Source organism: Anopheles gambiae, chromosome 2, assembly GCF_943734735.2.
Source record: "Anopheles gambiae chromosome 2, idAnoGambNW_F1_1, whole genome shotgun sequence".
NCBI classification, from domain to species: Eukaryota; Metazoa; Arthropoda; class Insecta; order Diptera; family Culicidae; genus Anopheles; species Anopheles gambiae.
Window position 1 is genome coordinate 113,942,201 of NC_064601.1, and position 20,010 is coordinate 113,962,210.

At 44.4% G+C, this 20,010-nt stretch overlaps 1 protein-coding gene across 6 annotated transcripts in view; it reads left to right on the forward strand.

Annotated features, from left to right (window-relative positions):
* Positions 1-20,010, forward strand: part of LOC1269861 (rap guanine nucleotide exchange factor 4) — a 114,325-nt gene that overhangs the window by 28,390 nt on the left and 65,925 nt on the right. For all 6 annotated transcript variants that reach the window (XM_061640598.1, XM_061640596.1, XM_061640601.1 and 3 more), the window contains exons 3-4: positions 12,683-12,825; positions 12,902-12,996. In XM_061640598.1, coding sequence (XP_061496582.1) covers positions 12,683-12,825; positions 12,902-12,996 — 238 coding nt within the window. The remainder of the gene's footprint in view (positions 1-12,682; positions 12,826-12,901; positions 12,997-20,010) is intronic.

Consider the following 20,010-nt stretch of genomic DNA (forward strand, 5'->3'; position numbering starts at 1 on the left):
GCTTTCGTCCGCCCCATTTGGCCGATGGATGGATGGTTCGTTGGTGTTGGTTGGTTGGTTGGAGCTGCTTGGCAGTAGTGCCAAGGGTAATAAAAACACTGCCAGGAGCTGGGTGGCATCCTAAGCGAGATGTTGCTAGATGGGGGAACAATAATGGGGGGAAGGAAAAAAGCCGTGGAAAAATGACCCGACCCGTGTGTGCCGAAGTGAAGCAACATGTAGCTTGCAAATAAAACTTCTTGCTTCCTGATCTTGCTCTCTATGGGCGTGTGTGTATCGTGATAAAGAGTGAGTGAGAGAGTGAGCACACTTACGAGCGAAAGCCGGAACGGGAAACGGGTATCACCATTCGTCATGCCCGAATGTGAGTTGGCTGATGGGTGGGGACGATTATGATGGCGAATAAGGGTGTGTTCTGGGGTGTGCGTTCGCCGCATTGAGGGGCGGTTTCTACTACTGTGCGGGATTGGCGGTGGCCAGGGAGCAAGACGGTGCAGAAAGGGCAGATGTAATGTTGAGACTGATCGATGGAGTCACAGGTTCATAAATAGTTATGTGCCTCCATCATATTTGTTCCCACGGATCTAGCACCACATATCGTCAGCATCAGCAGCTTGCTAATGCATGAGAATGGATGTGTTTTTTTGTGTATTGAGAGCAAACATACCCTTTGATGTACTGTAGGAAAAGATGGTTTAGAAGTTGATAAAATAGTTTTAAAATTGAATGTTACTTGTAGGATTGTGGTGGTAGTGATTATAAGGTCCGACCAATCACCAATAGAAGTATTAATCTTCCAAAGCTTTGCTACCATCATTCGCTGAAGATTCTTAAGCTTTTTAGTTTTTCTTCGCAACTAGGCAATAGCTACGTTGCAGAGGATCATATCTCAGAGTCTTTTAAGAACAGCGACAACGGTTTCAAAAGCACACTCGTCGCTCCAATATCCAATGATTCCTTCAATGATTTCTACAAGCTGGATATAGCTGGTTGTCAAGGCTACTGCTATGGTTTCGTCGATTTGTTGCGCTTTCCGTACCCAGGGTGTCAGCTTTTCCTGAAGGAAAGGTATGCCTTGTGGGACACACTTACACACCGACATAGCCACACATCCACACCATTGCTGGGTGACCGAACTTTGGAAGCCACAGAAGCATCTAACCTTTACTCCGCAGTGTGTGGTTTCCCGAGGTGTGTAAACTTCAACGTACGCCTCGTCGTTGTTGGTGTTGGAGCTCTCCACTTGGCTTGGTGGTGGTTGTGGTAGGTCGTTCCCTATACCCAGACGACCTGGCCAGCCCCCCCCTGTTTTCTGTGTTTGAATAGCCCAAACTTGTTCGGAAGACGCCGCTTTTACAAAATGGACAGATATTCCTTATAAAAAGGTCACCCAGATCCTTCCGGGCATACAAGAGCTGTGCCAGTGGTTCCGTGAACCTTTGCCTCTGGAGCAACATCTGGGGACCTGCTTAAGGGTGTAGGTTTATCTTTCAAGCAGACATAGCCCTCCGCTAGCCCCGCTCTGTGCTCTTCCTGTGGGCACGTTTTATCTGTTCGATTATTAATTTTTGTACCAAACCGTCATATTTTCATGCGCTTCCAACTTGCAATTCCTGTTCGCACAGTCCAAGGTTTCCTTTCCAGCCGAGATATGGTGTAAGAAAGAGCGAAAGATGGTTCTGTTCGATCAGTGGAGTGGTATCCCAGGGTCGAGCTGGAGCATTCAGTGGAAATGCCGGAAGGAAAAAGTATAATTTCGTTAACGAGAAAGGGGACGAGCTCTCTGGGCGGTGTGTCCCATCTTCGATGGGCTTCCGAGCTTGTGCGCCCCATTTAAAACATGTATGGGAAATGTTCTACGATATCCGTGCCGTCCAGTGGCTTCCAGGGAAACAATTTACCGTCCATAAGTATGGTCGGCAGATGGTCGATTAGTAAGCGATGCCCCTGTTCTTGGCAGTTTGCCATATTGCATGTTATACCCGCCAGCGGTATTAACGTGGAGGAGGTTATTTAGAGATGAAATTTATTAAAGATGTTGTAATGAAAATGTGTTGCACTTGGCTTGTTTTATTAGTAACTGGAAAAGTAATTTAATATAGCTCCAATTTTCAAAAACAAAACCACACCATAAGGCTCCTTGCTGTGTTTACCTTTCTGTACGAGGTGAGCTAGCTTATGGGACCAAACAAATGAGCTACCGTTTGATGTTCAGATCACTTTGGATGTTGTTGTTGGCGTTTGATGTTGCGACAAGCTGCAGCTGAGTAGAAAATGTGATTCTTCACTTTCCCGGAAGCTGTTACTTGTTTTTGAAGGTGTGCGTTACGCTGGCAACGAATCTACACAGTCATAACCTTTACGATGTTTACGGGAAAGGAATCATCCCGAAGACTTCAGGAGTGTGCATTGGATTAAAGCTTTGGGCAAAGCGCAATGAGTATGTTTTTCGCGATAGCTCTATGGAAGAAACAAGTGGAAAAATGTAGTAGAATTGAATTTATTTATCATTGAAGAAAAATATATTTCGATACACTAAACACACCGCCTAAAGTTATGCAAACCGCTAAACAAAATCTTTGTTTTATGGCATTTTTTGTTTAATTATTTTCAACCGTTTGGTATAGCTGAAAAATCAATGAAGCAACAATAAGATAATCAATCCCCTGATCAGTTGCATTCATTTGTTCACTGTCATCTAGTCGAACCAAAATGTCAGCGTAAAAATAACTGCTATCGATCAATAATGGTCATAATTGTAATGATCTGGATGAAAAATGTCTATTGTTATTTAACGGCATCAAATTTACGACCTATACTTTACGAGCCGGGAGTACAGAGAGAGGTAAAAAAAAGTCAGAGCAAAAGGCAGATGAACGTTAACTTTATTTCTTCCTTTTTTTCTTAACCAGAAAAACCAATTTATCACTTATCTGTATTTTTGGGAAGCTAAGGGTGCATTCGTACAAAGAGAAAGAGAAACCGCACGAAACTTGCTAATAAATTGAGAATGATGAATTATCTTCTTCGATACTACATTTTGTTCAAAATTGTTCTAACTAAGAAAACAAATCAGTAGAGTTGAAATACTTCTTGGAATGGAGAGCGTCAGCCCCAAAAGCTTCAAAAGCTGTCACCGGTGCAAATATGCTTTTGACTCGTCCTTACAAAACCGAACCCCGTGTGCTAATGAGCAGCAGCTCACCAACCAACCACCACGTTACCACAAGGTCTAAGCAGGGCCCGGGTCCATTAACGCTCACATTTGCGGGCCACCTTCATCCATTAGTTCCGCTTATCACGAACCTTTCACCGAATCGAACCAAAGGAAGAAAAAAAACGAACCTTTTCCACCGTTGACTGAATAATCGATAATTTGTTGCATTCGGCGTAATGATGAAGCTCCATGGAGCCATGGCCGGAGACAGCGCGGTCAAGGTCCTCGTTCCACGTTCGTCCTTTCGGCATCGGTTTGATTGACAGATTGGTAGCATTGCTTCTGGCCGGGTTTTGTCAGTTGCGGTGTACGATCCTTGTAGCGGGAAAACCCCGTTGCCGTGTTCGGGCGAAGGATCGAGCAAACTCGACCCTGAAACCGAAACATAATATTTATCAACCGGCGTTGACGTGGTCTCGTGGAAGGTTTTGCTACTCGCTATCGCTCTCGCTCTTTGTTGCCTCCCCCTGCTACTCGGAAGGTAGTTGAGATTCAAAGAAAAGGGTTTTGCCATAATGGATAGTTAGGTAGTAACAATGCGTTTTGCTACTCCACTCAATGCCTCGATGAACGTTAAGAAGATTTGCATAGAATAATGATAGACAAGACAAAAAACACACACCTCCGGTGACAGTCATTTGAAATGAATACGTTTATCGTTTACGCCGCAAAGTATGCTATGCGCATTACAAAACGCCACTAAACAAAACGAAACCCGAAATGATAAAAAGCGCTCCTTTCAACACAATTAATTTTCTCCTCCGCCCTCTCTGCTCGTTTGAAACGAGCAACAACAAACTGTTTCCGATGGGCCCAGTACGTTTACATAAAAATCACTCGACTTAACTACTTCCGATAAAGTGCGCACATAACAAATGCTACCCACGGCTTGAAGCCAATGTCTGGCGGCAACATAAAAGCAGTACGTTTACAATCTTCCTTTCAACAGAGACAGTTACTACCTCCGTTTACTTGACACAAACACACACACACACGGTGGGAAATGGGCAATTTTCCGCACGGTTCGCATCAAAAGCATAATCATCATTTTGATCCTCTTGCTGCTGGTGCTTCCGTCCCTTGCGGCCACCTTCCGTCCAAACCCGTTCGATGATATTATTCTCAATCATGGTGATCACCTTCAACGATGATCCCAGAATCTGAGTGAGATCTTTCCCTCCTGTTTCGCTTCTTCTCGGGTTGCGTAGCGACCCTCTTTATTGAAGCTGTTCGGAGGGAAGGCTTCGATAGCATAACAATTTTTCCGGCCTTTCCTTCAAGTGAGTTTTCCGCAAAGCGAAGCTTTCAAGTTGCGCTATAGTGGGGTGGCGTAGTGGGTGTGTCGATGCTTGAAAGTGAAATGAAGCATTGATTGCATCGAGAAAACGGTACGAGCTTTACGGGAAATTGGAAGCACTCTGTGCTGAGGGGAGAGAGAGTAAAAAAGGGGAAGGATCATCATTTCTTATGGTCGCCAATAATTTCCAATGCGCTCACAATAATCCACCTGAAACAACCGTTCCCTGCGCCCTTGTAATAACCAGGCCGTGTAACTCTTTCCCCATTCCACCTCGGAATGCTTTCCCAATCCCAATTCCAGCTGTGGGTTTGCCACGAGAGGGTGAAAAATCTATTTCTTATGTACAGGGTTGCGATGGGAGGGTTGGGAAACTTTTCCCAACATTCCGGACCGTTGTTTCGGTGTTTTATCACTGCCGGGGTACGCAACACTTGACACAGCAGCAGGTCGGCCAGCAGCGGTGTTGCCAACCGGCTGGTGGAAAATTGAGATTTATTGTTATGTTTTCCCCACCCAGCACGAACTGCTGGGTGTCATTTTTTTCTTTGCAGGAGAAAAAAAACCTACAACCGTTACAAGTTGCTAGTCCTTTCGTGGAGTGGCCGGGGTGAGCTGGCCCGGGAAGAAACATTACAATTTACCCACCGTTTCCGGCGTGAGTCAGCGGAATGTGAGGATTTGGGACTATGATTTCCGCATGGGTACGCGTTCGCCTGGGGGAGACCAGATGGCGTGCACAGGAAATTGTCCGCTTAGCAGTTTTCGTATTCCATAGAAACATACGCATACAAACACACATGGGTGTGTGTGTGTAATAATTCAGCTCTCCTAACCTATCCTAATGCGCCGAAACGCGATGGTCAAGGTGCCAACGCGTTGGCAAGCCTTGTTTGGTAGCTGAATTTCACTTTCACCGTTGACCGGGAAGTTATCTGAAAGTAATTGACAATTTAGCACATAATTGTGATTTGTTTTCGGGGGTAATATTTCCGCCGTTGCAAATGTGGCTGGACAGTGTTGGGAAGTGGTTTGTTTTACTATTGAAGTCCGAAGGATTAATGGAAAAGAGCTGTAAAAAGACGCTCCTCGATCACTAGGATATTTTTACTTTTCCAATAGTAATGTAGTTGCAACGATGAGTGTGATGAAATTGTAGAAACCTAAGAAGATAGATGTTATAACATTAAGTTCATTAGCAAAACCGTTGACAGCTTATTTCGCTAAACGGTTTGCATGCATTTGGGAGGTTTGTCATGTGTGTCGTGCTAGCGAAATCGCCAACAAGTATGCAACCTGCATGACAAATTGCCATAAGTCATGTAAATAGCATAAAATAAATAGCTTTATAAGCCTTAGCTAATGCCGTTCCAGAAATTATTTCAGGACTCACGGTTGTAGATACTTTATCAATGTGGCGATGTTATTTACTTTTATTATCACTGTCCAAATTTAAGGACATTATCAGTTACCGCGAAAAAAGGATTATAACAAACGGGAACATTTCCCCTTGTAGTAGGCGCGTATCACGAATCAAACCGTGGGCGTGGGCAGCTTTCCCCAGACAATTGGTCAAACTTCTCGCTGAAAGTAAAGACACGATTGTTTGCGTAAATTGGCTCCTATTTTTAGAGCAACATTCGCCGGTCACTGCTGACAGCGTAAAGCCAGTCTAGTGAGCCCTTGAACACGGGACACGGTTTTGGAGGAGACAGAAAAAAGATACTATATATATCCTAAAATAAATACCAGCAGCAGGCGGAAAGACTTTCGGACGCAGGAACGAAATCTCGGACCGCATGTTACCATGCCCGGTGCCAACTGGTTGAAGCAACTGAAATTGTTCCGGGACGGCACCCGTTACTAGGGGCTTAGGGAATGAGTTTTCGTTTTCAGCAACGAAGAGGCTTATGTCGTTGTTTTTTTTTTCGTTTATGGATTACAAGATCGTTATGGACTTCGTTTTTGGGGGATTCTTCGAGAGAATCAAAATGACAATAAAGTATTGTTTCTAAATTTGTCCCAAAAAAGGTTAGTTTCGGTAAAAATATCATCGAACAGGCTTTAGCGTTTACATAGAAACGCCCAAATTGCTGCAATCCGCACTGCATTTACAGTACACGAAATAGCGTGTGAATTATAACAACAGCCTGGTGAAGCAACATGTACTGTGTATGATTTAAAACATTGTTTTTGACGACTCACATGAATTTCCGCCTTTCATGGTACGATAAAAAAGAAGGAAAGAAAAGGGAAATACTATCTCATCCAAACTCCACCCTGCCTGTCAATTGCTTGACACAAAATGAAGTTTATTAGATTACGTTCGCATGTGCTGCTTTTAGCTGTGTGGCCTTCAAGAGTCCTCTGCTTCCTCTGGGTGCGGGAATGCGAGAATCTGTGTGGGAAAACAAAATTCGGTTTCCTGTATGCGAGGAACTACTGCTGCTGCTGCCTCTGCCGATGTTGTTGCTTGCTGTACGTGGATCGATCGAGTGAAATGTGTTAGTTCAACCGACCGAAAAGTGATTATCCTTTCACATGATTGCCCCACTCGGTGTGTGAGCATCGGGCGTCTTTCAGCGGTGGCAGATTTTGAGTGGCACGAGTGTGGCACGTTTGAGCAAGAGATTCCTTCGCTAGGCTTATGTCGTTGATACTTTTTCTTCCTTTTTTTTTGGGCACGATAAACTCTACAGAGACGACACATAGCTCATACGCCCAAACGGTGTGCCGCTGGTTGCGCAAATGATTGTGTTTCGCTTTCGAACATTCTTAGAATGATTGTTTGGAATTCCGAGCTCATTCTGTTCATTGAAGAGCCGAGAGTTGCGTTTCGTGAAAAAAAATGGTACGAGCCTCAAAGAAAGATTCTATTTCAAAGCAGACACAATAAACGAAATTGGCTCTCTGGCGGAAATTAATTCAATAAACATACCATCAAAAAGCTTCGCCGCTAGAGCTGGGAGCTTATTTTAACGACAAAAACATTGACAACGTGCCTTGGAAAGTAGAGCGATAGAACAAAATTTAAACCAGCTTCGTAGCGGCGGTGAGAGCGTTGTTTGATGGAGATGCGCTTCCTTTTCCAAGCATTCATTATAGAGGAGATACTTTGCTGAGCAAAAAAAAAAAAAACGAAAGCTTTCTTGGCTAAGTCAAACCCACATCTGGGCATGTTTTAGGTGAGCAATAAAAGAAGGAAATGAAAACGCTCACATCGCTCGTATTCTTTGCTTTATGTGTAGGTTGGCTTTGTGCCACGGGGTTGATAAAAGATGTTTAGCTTAGGGAAGTTTTCCTCTACAAAACCTGGAATGCATTGTCATGTCAATTTCAAGAAACGAATGAGCACTTTTTGTTTTCATTTGAAATGTCTTTTTGAAATGACTGTGTGTACCACGAAACTGTCAGCTTTTTGAGAGTTATTTTGAACCTCAATATCTCATTGTTTTTAACGCCTGAATGTATGCTTTCCACGATACGTATGCTGCTTAATATAATAGAAAGTATCAAGATTTTATGATTTCCAAAGTTTAAACTTGATAGACGCTTCTAAAGAATCTTGTCTTCTTGGGCATCTTAATGTAATTAAAAATATAAATACCAATAAATTCACTTCCCGTTAAATTACACGTTCAATATTTTATGACATTATTTTTCAATATGATACTCTCCTGAACTTTGAACTTTCTCTCAACCATCTTTCATCCACCATGCCATCACTTGCTTTTAACCGCATGTAGCTGCAGACCGATTAAGAATTTAATAATGTGGTTAAACTCATAAAAAAGCCATCGACTTCATCAGTTAAGCTGATCAAACAGTCCATCAACAGCACCATCGCATCAAGCCCAAGCATCAAACAGTGTTCCGTTTTTTTTTGCTTTTCATTTTTGCCCCGCAATTTTCACTGATTTAGCCTGGCACGAAGCAAGACAGGGAAGCAATTTACCGCATTTCGCAAATGCGGCACAGGCACGCTTTACTTGAAGGCCGTTTGGGCCGTTCGGGGCCGTGTGGTAGCGTGTGAGTGGTTTTTCCGGCGGTCGTTTTAGGATAGTCAAACCATGCCACACGGCTCGTGTACCGCACCGCAACGGCCTATGATGGTGTGCTGGTGTGAATGGACGTCATTAAAAATGGTGTGCTGTATGAGTGACAAAATTTTACGACTTTTTGAGTGTGCCAACATTACCGGGGCACAGCTGTTCGGTAGTTTGACACGACCATTTTCCATACCTTTTTAGGGAGGGCATTATAAATTGGTTGCTTTACGAGGTGCTGGGCGTGTAGTCGGGCGATGTAGATTTGAAGTTAATCGCATTTACTCTTTACTCTCAATTCAATGCACGTGCCGTGCGTGTCAATTGAGCTTGACTGTTGTTTGTGATTTCAAAATTTAATTACCATGTCGTATTAAATCAATAAATTTGTCAAACACAATTCTCCAGCTTCGCGTGAAAACCATCGCATAAAACACAATTAAGAATCTCAGCTGCTCTGCTGCCATGCAGAGATTGAAAACGGATCCTCCAAAAAGAAAAGCGTAAAAATAAATCCCTTCGCTATTCCGTAGCTTCAACTGGTGGTTTGTGTTCCCATTTTTTGTACTCTCAATATGAACTGCTTCCCTGCTCTATCTGTGTACGATCTGCATGCTATCGTCGACGGAGTCTCATCGTGTGCATTGCATTCATTTCCGCTTCCAGTTTGGCGTATAAAAATATCCTGAATAGATTTCCTAGACCCGCTGGTTGCTGCTTGCGAGCTTTTTATGCGGAAAGTAGGAAGTTTTTCGTCGGCTTCCGGCTTTCGGTCGTTGCATGGCGATGGCCGCGTTGGCCTCGATAGTGGATTTTCGCTACCCACTATATCAGTGCAGAGTCCGGGGTTTTTGTGGGCTCTGCATCGTTGTGCATCCTTTTTTGCAGTGCCGGGGCTCAGGTCAAGCATAATTTTTATTCTTTCACCTCATCGCTGCCGGCACCGGCATCACACGCCCGAGCTCTATTTCCAGGCGTGAGGGAAAGAAAAGCGTCATAAGTTGCTGTGAAATTGAAATAATGCTCATAATGGTGTCGGACAATAGGGAGAAGCTTTTTCTTATTTAAATGGTATAGAAATGCGCTCGGAGCCTCCGGGCATTGTTTGCTGTGAATGGGGAGTGGATTTTTTCTGTCTGCCAGTTTCTATGGAGCGTGCTAATGGACTATTGATGTTAATACGTTTATTTGATTATTGTTATTTCTCTTTAACCATTAGTACTTTAAACTAGCCAAAGGATTATTACCAGCAAATAAAGTTGCTTACATAATAAACAATGTTTTAATATGTTCATATCATATTGGATAATATTGGTATGTTTATTGCACAAAATTGAACATAAAATAAGAAATAATGCGCCTATAAGTATGCTACTTCCCTTGAACAAGCCTTTGTTTTCAAGTTGCATAAATTTAGGCGCCTTTTATGAAAACCATATGGCTCATTCAAAAACAGCTTTACAAAACGATACTAACCAGCTGTGAGCTGCTATTCCTCAAAAAGTACACTTCCATAAACTCTTTCGGCTTGTTTTTTCCAATGCCTGTAAGTAAAATTGAACACATTTCACACCATTAATCATGCACCAGCCGCTTCAAACTCTCCAAACCTCTTTCCACCGTTATCGGTAGCAAACCGATTGGCGTAAATAAAACTGATTTTTATCGTCTCACCTGTTGCCCCCGAAATTTGTCCACCATTTTTATCACCACACATTACTTACCCCGAATTTTTTTTTTGCTGTTATGCGCGCGAGGACAACCGATTCTGCTCCACTATAGCGGGAAGTAAGTGTGGGGCACTGTTCTGCGATTGATCTCGGATTGGCTGCGTGGCCCGAGATTTTGCGACAGCTTCGCGCCGTCGAAAAAGCAGCCACTGAACCGTAGCATGAAACACGCGTGCTGTGAAATATTCATTTATGATAATGCGAGGATACATTTCTTCCATAAAATCCGACCCGCCCGTTGCCCGCTGCCTTCCCTCACCGTTCGCGGTGATACACGCACCGCCGCGCCCGCCGTTGTATCAAGAGTGGATTTGGGCTTTGAAAGTCAACCGTAGCGAAATGGTGGTGAATTTAACGGATCAGTTATACCTCCTCGCGAACGCTTTGATGGGAAGCTTTTCTTTGTAGCGTACACACACTCGCACCCACGTAATGCGGCTTATGCTGGCGAATGGTAGAGCTTCTTTCAGCCGGTGAACGACTTCACAATCGATTAATGTGTACGATACCGCGACTGATGTGTACACATGTTCGATTAGCATACAAAATGGTCCCTACCCACTGTCTGTAAGCTGCTCGTTTCGTGAAAGCTTTTATGCATACGTGCGAGGGTATTGTGGGAGTAGTATGCCGCTGTCTGGTGGTGAGATGAATTATACGCTTTGGAAAACTTTTCAAACGTAATGGAATATTTTGACGAAATGAAATGGGGTAAGCCTCAAATTTCACAATATTGATAAATAACAAATTGGTGGGGAGTTCCTCTACAAAACGATACCTGGGGAGCCATTTCAAAGAGACAGAGAGAGAAAGGCAATTATCCTTGCCTGTGCTTAGCGCGCTCGTTACTCATGTGTGGCGGGAATGATAAATTTCCACCGATTCCGTTATCCCAGCTGGGACGTGGGGCAAACTCATATTTCAATGTTTTCCCCTGCCGATCATGTATTTATTGTTCCGATGGACGACCTGCTCCAACTCTCGGGGGAGCACTTGTTTAGTGAAAACAGAAACAAATCTCCCTATCTGCTCACCCCATCCCCTTTCCTGATCCTGTTGATGGGCGGAAAACCTCGGCAAAAGGATATGGCGTTTATAATCGTGACAGGGAATCGTGGGCTTGGGAAATTTATGTTATGCTTCCTATTCCGCGTTTTCTGCCCCGGCGATGGCGATTGATTGATTTCACGTGCTACCGAAAGCGCTGGTGTAGTATGGTGGCTAGCGAGCGAAATAAGGAAGAAATATCGGCTGGCTGATTGGGGTATCGGGTGATGGTAACGGACCACGCAAAGCAGGCAGGCCACCCGGAACATGTGTGAAAGAGTAAATCTGAATTATGAGTTTCATAAATCATCGATGATCAGCGATACACTGGCAGGGGTGGAGGGGAGAGAGAGTGCGAAAATATTGAAATTGAAAAATAAGCTTCTAACACTATAAAACATTCTGAAGTGATGCAATCTGCAGCTCAAAGCGCCCGAAGTCATGCAATCCGCATATTAAAGCCATCCTTTCAAACCCCTTGTCTCTAGGGGAAACCGCGTCTGGGTAGATTGATACACCCAGCACAGTGGACAGCTTTAAATTTAATTTTAATATCATCCCCAATGTCATTCTGGTAGACGCCCTTTTCCACACAACCAATCCACCATCTCACTCACACAATCACACATCAGCGGTAAGCTAGCTCAACCATAATTTCATCCGTCTCGGTCTCGGGTGCTCGGTTGAGCTCGTAAAAATAAATCCCCCCCAAAAGGTTGGCGGTGCCGTGTTCTAAGAACTTGCAACGTGCAAAACATCAACACACAGACGCCTTCGTCCCGAAGCTCGAAGCTCACGTTACTCCTCCACGGCAAAAGAGCAATACATCACATGGAGGATGCTGCCTGTTGACTTCAGCGACTGTCAAGCGTTATCCTTTGCCTGAGCCAGGGGAACGTTTCTCCCTCGCTCATGTCGCTCTGAAGGAGGGGTTTAGAGTTTGGAGCTTTTGCTGTGTTTTTTGGTTTGATTTTTGGAGAACACTTTACTGCGCTGGGAGCATCGAAATGAGCATATAAGAGTCTTTTTTAAGTCTTATTTTTTAATAATGTGATACGGGGCACTGCTGTCGAGTGCTGGTACTTGTCGAGCTTGTCTGTGAGAAGCTGTTACTTGTCCTGGGTCGTATGAAGTTCGAAAGAAAACAGATTTTATTTTGGGACTGAGTAAAGTTAGTTGTTATTGGTAAAAAGAACCGATTTGGGATTCAGCTCTGAAGCAAAATGGGCAAAAAAGTACAATTTGTAATGCGAGTTGCATAACTTTTGGCGTTAAAATATCAATACCACATCCTTGTTAAACTTCATACACAGCTAATGTTGAATTCATTCCTTCATTCTTACAGGCCTTGTGACCGGAATCTGCGCGACTGTGAGCTAATATCATGCCGTTTGCGACGAGTCGAACCGCTGTGCCGACTGCCCGGCTCGGCGCTGCAGCAGTTGGCAATGTGCGGCTTCTACGAGGATCTGGAAAAGGGAGTCACGCGTAAGTTTCATTCTGCAGCATGCCTCTGCCGTATATGTTGAAATGTACAATGAGCTACGTTTTACTGTTGTTTCAGTATTCCGCGCCGGTGAGCAGGGACGCTACTGGTATGCAGTGCTCGGTGGCCAGCTCGAGGTCCGATACCACGCGGCTGACACAAAAGATGGAAAGGTAGGTGGATCGTCACGTGGGAAAATGTGATTATTTTTCAATAATATATCAAATAGGACAACCTTATGAAGTATGAAGGTTTATAGGCAAAAACGGACATTGACCTTCTGCACGATTAAAGCCCTCTCATCAAAATATTTGGATTATCGGCATGATGCGTCAGTTTACATTTCCATTGTGAGGATGAAAGAATTGCAAACGCCCACGGGAGATTATGATCGAAACATCCCGCAACACACAAAAGTCTGATAGGATTAACGGGAGGACTAACGATATATTTCCTTTATCCCCGGAACGGAACGGGCCTACTTGCGACCTGATTTGAAATTCATGAGCTCATCCAGATTGCTTCCGGAGAGCATAGGTAATCTGAGCGATTTTTCTGCTTTGCAGCTTAAGTATTATGGACGTGGGGTGCTACTTTTGTATCCTTTCCAGAGCTGGAAAAAATCTTTGTCCCGGCTGAAATTGAGGGACAACAAAAACGCAGTAGCAGCTATCGCAACAATTCATTGCTGTTTGATGGCTCTATTTAGCCCCCAAACCCAGCTACTACTTGTACGATGTCACTTGATGTCAAAGCATTATAGTTACCGAATGGCTGTATTTATTTCACTTGCGTTTCAATTTCAGCCTTTCACACATAATACACAAGCGCACGTTCGGGCCGCCGTCAATCAATACGGCTTGTTTGTTTATGCTGAACCAGAGCGCAAGCATGAAACGAGCTGATTGTGGTTGTTGCTGCTCCCGTCGTCCCGTCTTCGGGTTGATGTAAAACAAACGACATCACAACAAAGGTATCGTCTTACAGTGTGCTGGATGTGGAAGGACCAACACGTACACGACTCCATACGGCGTAGTGACATATGTTTGTGTGTGTATAGCTGGTGCTGGAGCTGGTAAAGTGGTTACTTCGCCGGAGGATCCAATTTCACTTCACCGATACTGCCCATGATGTCATACGCTCGATGACGATGACACAATAAAATTGGTCGTGCTCGAAGAAGAGAGAGAGAGAAAGAGAAAGAAGAGAGGCGGCTGGTGGTTGTGGTCCGCTTTGTCGAGCAGGATGCCCCTCGAGAAGGCTCACAATTAATTAAGGTCTTAAAAACTCTTAAGCGAGAAGTGCCATTACATTCCATCGAAATACCACAACGAATGCCAAACGCTCTCCATGTTTTGGATTCGATTGAAGTTTATTACCGTGCTTGGGTCACGCGTTCCAATTACATAGCCTGGGGTCAACCAGTGTGGTGTCTGGGTGGTTGAATTGAAATGGTTAAGATACGGCGCAAAAATCCCTCCCAAGAAATGCACGCTAATCAAGCTCAATCAATAAACCCGCCGCACACATGGTTCAGTGGGTCCGGCCACTTTAGTGAATGGGTCGATTGGAACACTCCATTCTGTTTGGAGCTAGGAGACTAATTGCTGACGGAATCTGTCTGGGGAATCTTCATCCGTAAGGCCTCCGTTTTTGGGGGACGCATCTTTCGGTCGCCGGAAGAAATGAAACAAATGCGCACAAACTTTCCTTTTGGCCAGCAGGTGGATTGTTCGTTTAGGAGAGCGCGTCTTCATAATACGCCATCAGCTCCGGTAACACAACCGGAAAAAGAGATTACATACGGCCGGACGTGACCTCACGTAACCGAAGCACTTCCGATGGGCGGCGCAGAGTTAGTCTCCTGCTGCGTGCTGCATTTGTCTGCGCTGGTGAAAGAGAATGGCACGTGCCTGGATGAAGATGCGTGAAAGTGTTTGAAAGGGCGCCGCCTCGTGTCTTTGATGTATGGATACTCGGTCCAGTTTTTTGGAGTGTGTTTTGATTGGCTTTCTTTGATTGAAATAAAACATTGCAAAGGGTGCTGGTGATCTTCACTAATTTTCTGGGTGTTCTCTAATCTCTAATCTCTAATAAAAGAAGTGATTGTTAAATTGTTTGGTCTCTGTTTGTTTAAAGTAGAACAAAAACTTTGCCTTCTAGGACTGTATCTGTTCTATTTGTCAACTTTTTCAGTTGAATTTATAGAAAACGTTTTCAAATGAACGAAAAGAGAGAAACAAAACGCCTAAATGTATGCAAATATCACAACAAAACTTAATTTTTTAGCTAATTTTGATGTATTTCTTCATTGTCGCCAGTTTTAATTGAAATTTTGATTACAGTTGAACAGAGAGCAAACCGTTTTTTCATATTTGCATCATTTCGCATCAACCTTCCATGATCTTCACACAACAATCATACTACCCATTGCCCGAAACGTGTTAAAACACTGCATCAGCAACATTGTTTACACCACAAGAGGACAGAACAAAAACATCGCTCCCAGTGAACTGACGAACTGGTTGACTTCTTGCTATTCCCCAAAAAAACCCCAAACCCAAAGGCCACCATCCCGCACTGCCGACGGTTTCGGTTATTACTGGCTTTGTTTATTTATTTGTCAAACAACATTCTTCTCCACGTTGGGCAGTGCACGTTCGCCCATGCTGCCGCGCTGCACACACTGTTTCACGAGGTGTAATTTCCTTTTTCACTTCCGTAATTTCCTTCTCGTTCGGGCACTGTTCCTCCAGTGCCCCAGCGGAAGCAGACGTTGGTGTTTAGGTTGGAGGATGTGCGTCTTTTTTTCGTTGCTGTTGTTTCTGTTCTCTGTTCCTACCGTTTGGACGGAAAATTTTGGTCCTCGCTTGCAAATCCCGAACGGTGCGCATCGTCACTGGAATGGGGGGGGGGGGAAATCCCCCTGAGGAAGGTTCAAGATTTGAGCGTTTAATATTTTGTTGTTTACGCAAATGTATCACTTTACCGACCGTGGCCCGTCGTCAGCCGCTGTCGTCGCGGTTGTCGTTACGACTTGGTAGTGTTTATATTGTGTGTACACGCTGGCAGAAGGAGACTGTGTTGCCTTCGCGTGGTGAGTGGTGACAGGGCAACAGGGGCGTGCTTTTAAAAATGTATTTGCCTCCGTCTGGCTCGTGGGCTTCTGGCAACTGATTGAGTCATCCAGAAAGGCAAAGGACATTTTTAAGCGAGAAAAATAACCGTCATATTTTAAAGTCTATCCACAACTCGCCAAATGATCCAAAATGGGTGGGAAAAAGTGGGCAATAATTTCTGTTTCAAAATGGAACATAACTTTTCTATCCAAACGGAGTGAAATGTGTTTGCCTTTTCTAAACAAACTATTGCCTAGTTTTCGAAAGCATGATTTATTTTACGTTCTTTTCTCCGAAGCGAGCATAGCTTCTCTGTCTGGTATGATGAATTTTATGTGCAATGAAGCAAAGGAATTCCCTATCGAACTATGGTGCACCTAGTTCTGGAGAATCGGTATGTTTTTTTTATATTACACACACACTGCCGACCATTACCGTACGCCAATGTTTGCACAACTCGCAGCGTGTAAATCTAGGAGCACACACACACGCGGAAGGGAGGAGAATAAACGGGTTGAAATTTAATGTAAACTTTGCAACTGCACCGCACACAAAGGAATCCGTTCGCGGTGGAACCTACGCAACGGTTTGTCTGTGTGTGTGTGTATCGAGTGTTTGAAATTGGATGCTCTCGGGTTAGTAAATTTCAATTTCAACCATCTCTCCGGAGATCTCTTCTGGCCCGGGTGCTGCAACAGAACATTTCCCATTTCCTTTACACCGAGTGTGTAAAATGTGTAAAATGTTGCACAAATCCATGGCTGAGCTCTCCAGAGACACACTACCACCACCGTTCTATTTTCACGCCATTGATGGTTCTGTTGGTTAGCATCGATTGTAGCTTGTTCGGGCAATGTTGTGGCATTCCGGTTTTCCAAACACCTTAACCACTGCTGGGTTGTGGGACTGAACCGGTAGGAGGGAAGGATTGTACGCCCGACGCCTTTTGTATTGTCGAAGTATTGTACAATTTCTTCCACTACGGTGAGTCGAGCCAATAATCGACATGATGAAAGTGGTAGCGACCATCCTTCCGTGTTCAGTACAGGTCTTCGTTGTACGGTTGATCATTACACCGCACACACACCTTGCCCTGGTAGTTCTATCAACAAGTTGCAAAACAGCTGATATGGTGTGCTTGCTGGGCAGGTTGATTTTAGCAGCGCCCGAATGTAGGCTACGCTTTCTCCATTATCACTCGTTTGCTCCGAGCCAGAAATGCTCCCGGTGTGAACGGCGGTGTTGTTTGTGCTGATATAAATTCAATTATGAAATTAATTCGTTCCTATTAAGTAATCAACAGTACATTATTTTCCTTTCGCCCTCGCAATTTCCTCGATGAGTTTGTGTGGATGGGCGGTGGTTGCTGATGTGCGGTTTGTTGTACGGTCGATGCACACAGGCATGAGGCCCCAGAAGCTCGTGCTGTGTCGTAGCATCGGTCCGGCACAATTGTCTCTGAATTATGCTGATTTGATTCAGTCTCCTTGTTTCGGGCCGTTTTGCGCACTGGTTTTGCGCCGGACGTTCGGTTGTTTTGTCAACGAGTTTGTTACGAGCTTTTGCACACCACAGCTCCCTAAATGGACCGACAATCTGCAGCATGAATAATGGAAAATTGCTACCCATGTTTTTGGTGGTTTTGCGTGCAATTTTCCCCGGCACTCCGCCCCATATGAAGCCACGTGTAACATTAGCTAACTATCGCAAGACCCCAGCATACGGCTGCCTGTTCGGATGTCTTTTATGTTTTGAAGCGAAAGCATATCTAATGCCATTTATGATGCGGTTGCTTTTCGATGCTAGCGACGATAATGATGATGATTATGATGATGCTCATGATGGTGGTGATGGTGGTGATGGTGGTAATGGTGTTGACTTTAGGCAGCCAAAGGTTTGAGATAATTTATTCCATTAAACATACTAAAAGCTGCGAGGGGAGTCGCGAAACGGTTAAAGTGATGTACGAAGGTGGTTGCGGATTTCAATGGATCACATGTCGAAATGCTAATGTGTGGTATGCATGTGTGTGTGTGAGTGTGAATATTGAACAGCGTGTCTACGTCTCGATCGAAAGGTGTGTGCTTCATGGTGAAGGATAATCTTGCGTCGATGTGAAAAATCAACCACAAATAATTAGAAATCATTTGCGTTTGATCTTGTGGGCTAAATGCCACATGAATGGTGCACTTGGGAGTGTTATGACAGCATTGGAATGTATTTAATTGATTAAATGATCCGCAATCGAAAGGTGTGCTCACGAATAAAATGCTTATTATGACAGATTTGCATCGCAAATTGCATGACTTTAGGCGTTCCATTAAACGTCTCTTTGTCATTTACCCATCGAACACATCTGTGCTTTATGGAATTGGGTGCTTTTCATTAATTAGTGTAAATTAACCATCAAAGCACGAACATAAATCATTAATCAATAACACATCGCCACGTTAGATAACGCTTACACTAGAAACGATCGCAGAAATGAAAGGAATAAATACCAACCTGTTGTTACCTCCACACGTTCGTCGTCGTCGTCGTCGTGCCTTACATCACACAACTGCAGGAACTGCAATGGTGCTGGACTTGCTGCCGTTCGCCAAAAACCGCATGTTGGTCTGTCAATTTATGCAACCATTTCCTCTCGAAACCGTTCCAAAACGGTTCGGCCATGTGCGGCTCCCCCCCGTGTATCGATACGATGTGCGTGTGTGCAAGATAAATCCCACCCAAAAGAGGTAGGCTTTCAGTGGAATGTGCACACACACAGAGGGCAGCATGTGAAAACAGCAGCAGCAGCAGCAGCAACTTGCGAACGGCACCGGCTCAACGTCGCCTTCGTCACAGAGACACCCAGCGGAGGGCATCCAGGGGGAGCTGCTGTTTCGGTTGCGTTGACACATTGGTTTGTTTGCCTGATGTGTTTGCCTGACGCGGTGGGTTGGTTTGGGGGTTGTTGTGTTGTGGTCGTTTGCACTAAAGCACCAAGCGCGACGATCGACACAACGGACAGCAACGTTACGCTCTTCAGAGAGGAATTCTCTATTACCTTCCCGAACGAACATTTTAGATAGTTTTACTTTACTTCTCTTTTTCTAATGTGTTAGTTTCAACTCTCAATCCAATTATTACTTTTGAAATTGTTAGCACAAAATTGGTGTAATCCCCTATCATTATAAAAGCTGTGTCGCGCAACTGCGACTTTCCACATTCCAACCTCGACGCGCTGCATCCGCACCACGCAACGGGGTGGTGCTTTCCTCTAATTACCCTATTTAGCTCACCAGCGCCGCCACTGTCGTCTCGAGTGCCCTGCGGACAAATGTTGTCCTCTTCTCTTCTGCTTCTTTCTGGTCCAAACAGCGCTCCAGCGGCAGTTTGTTTGCTTTGCGTATCTTTGTGTGTCTTTCCGCGTGTCTCTAACACTGTGGCGCGCGTGGTGCACGGCCGCCTTTCAACACATTCCAGCGATCGTCAGTGTTTCGTTCCGAGTCGCACGTAGGAGTGCTGTTCGTCGATGATCGTTCTACCACAGCCACCGTTGTCTTAGGTCATCTTGGCCGGCCTGGGGGGAAAGGGATTCCAGTGCGGCAAGGGAAAAAGCCAAAACAAAAGATTTCACCAATGAAGATGTGTTTTCTGTAGGGATAGCTCTTTGTGTTACTGGTTAATGCATGTTTGTAAATAACTTGAGTAAATTTCCTAGTCTTGTTCGCAGTGAAAAGACAGATGAAAAAAGTGTCTTAAAGTACCTAGCTATATTCAAAATGAACCTGCTCATATAAGTCAACGCTTATCGAAGGCATTAAATAATAAAAAATAATTATGGCTGTCATCAGAAATAGCTCCCCAACCGTATAAGCCAAAGCTAATTCCCGTTCCAAACGCATTAAAAGCCATTCCAAAGCCCAGCTGGTCGTGATTTCCTACTGTTTGTTTTCGGTGGCTCCAACTGTTACGGTCAGCGTTCCACTTGCACTAATTTCATCGTGATAGGCCTTCTGTAATCGATTACGGTCAGCTAAAGCGTGTTCGGGGGAGCGCGGTTTCCTTCGCGCTCATTTATTT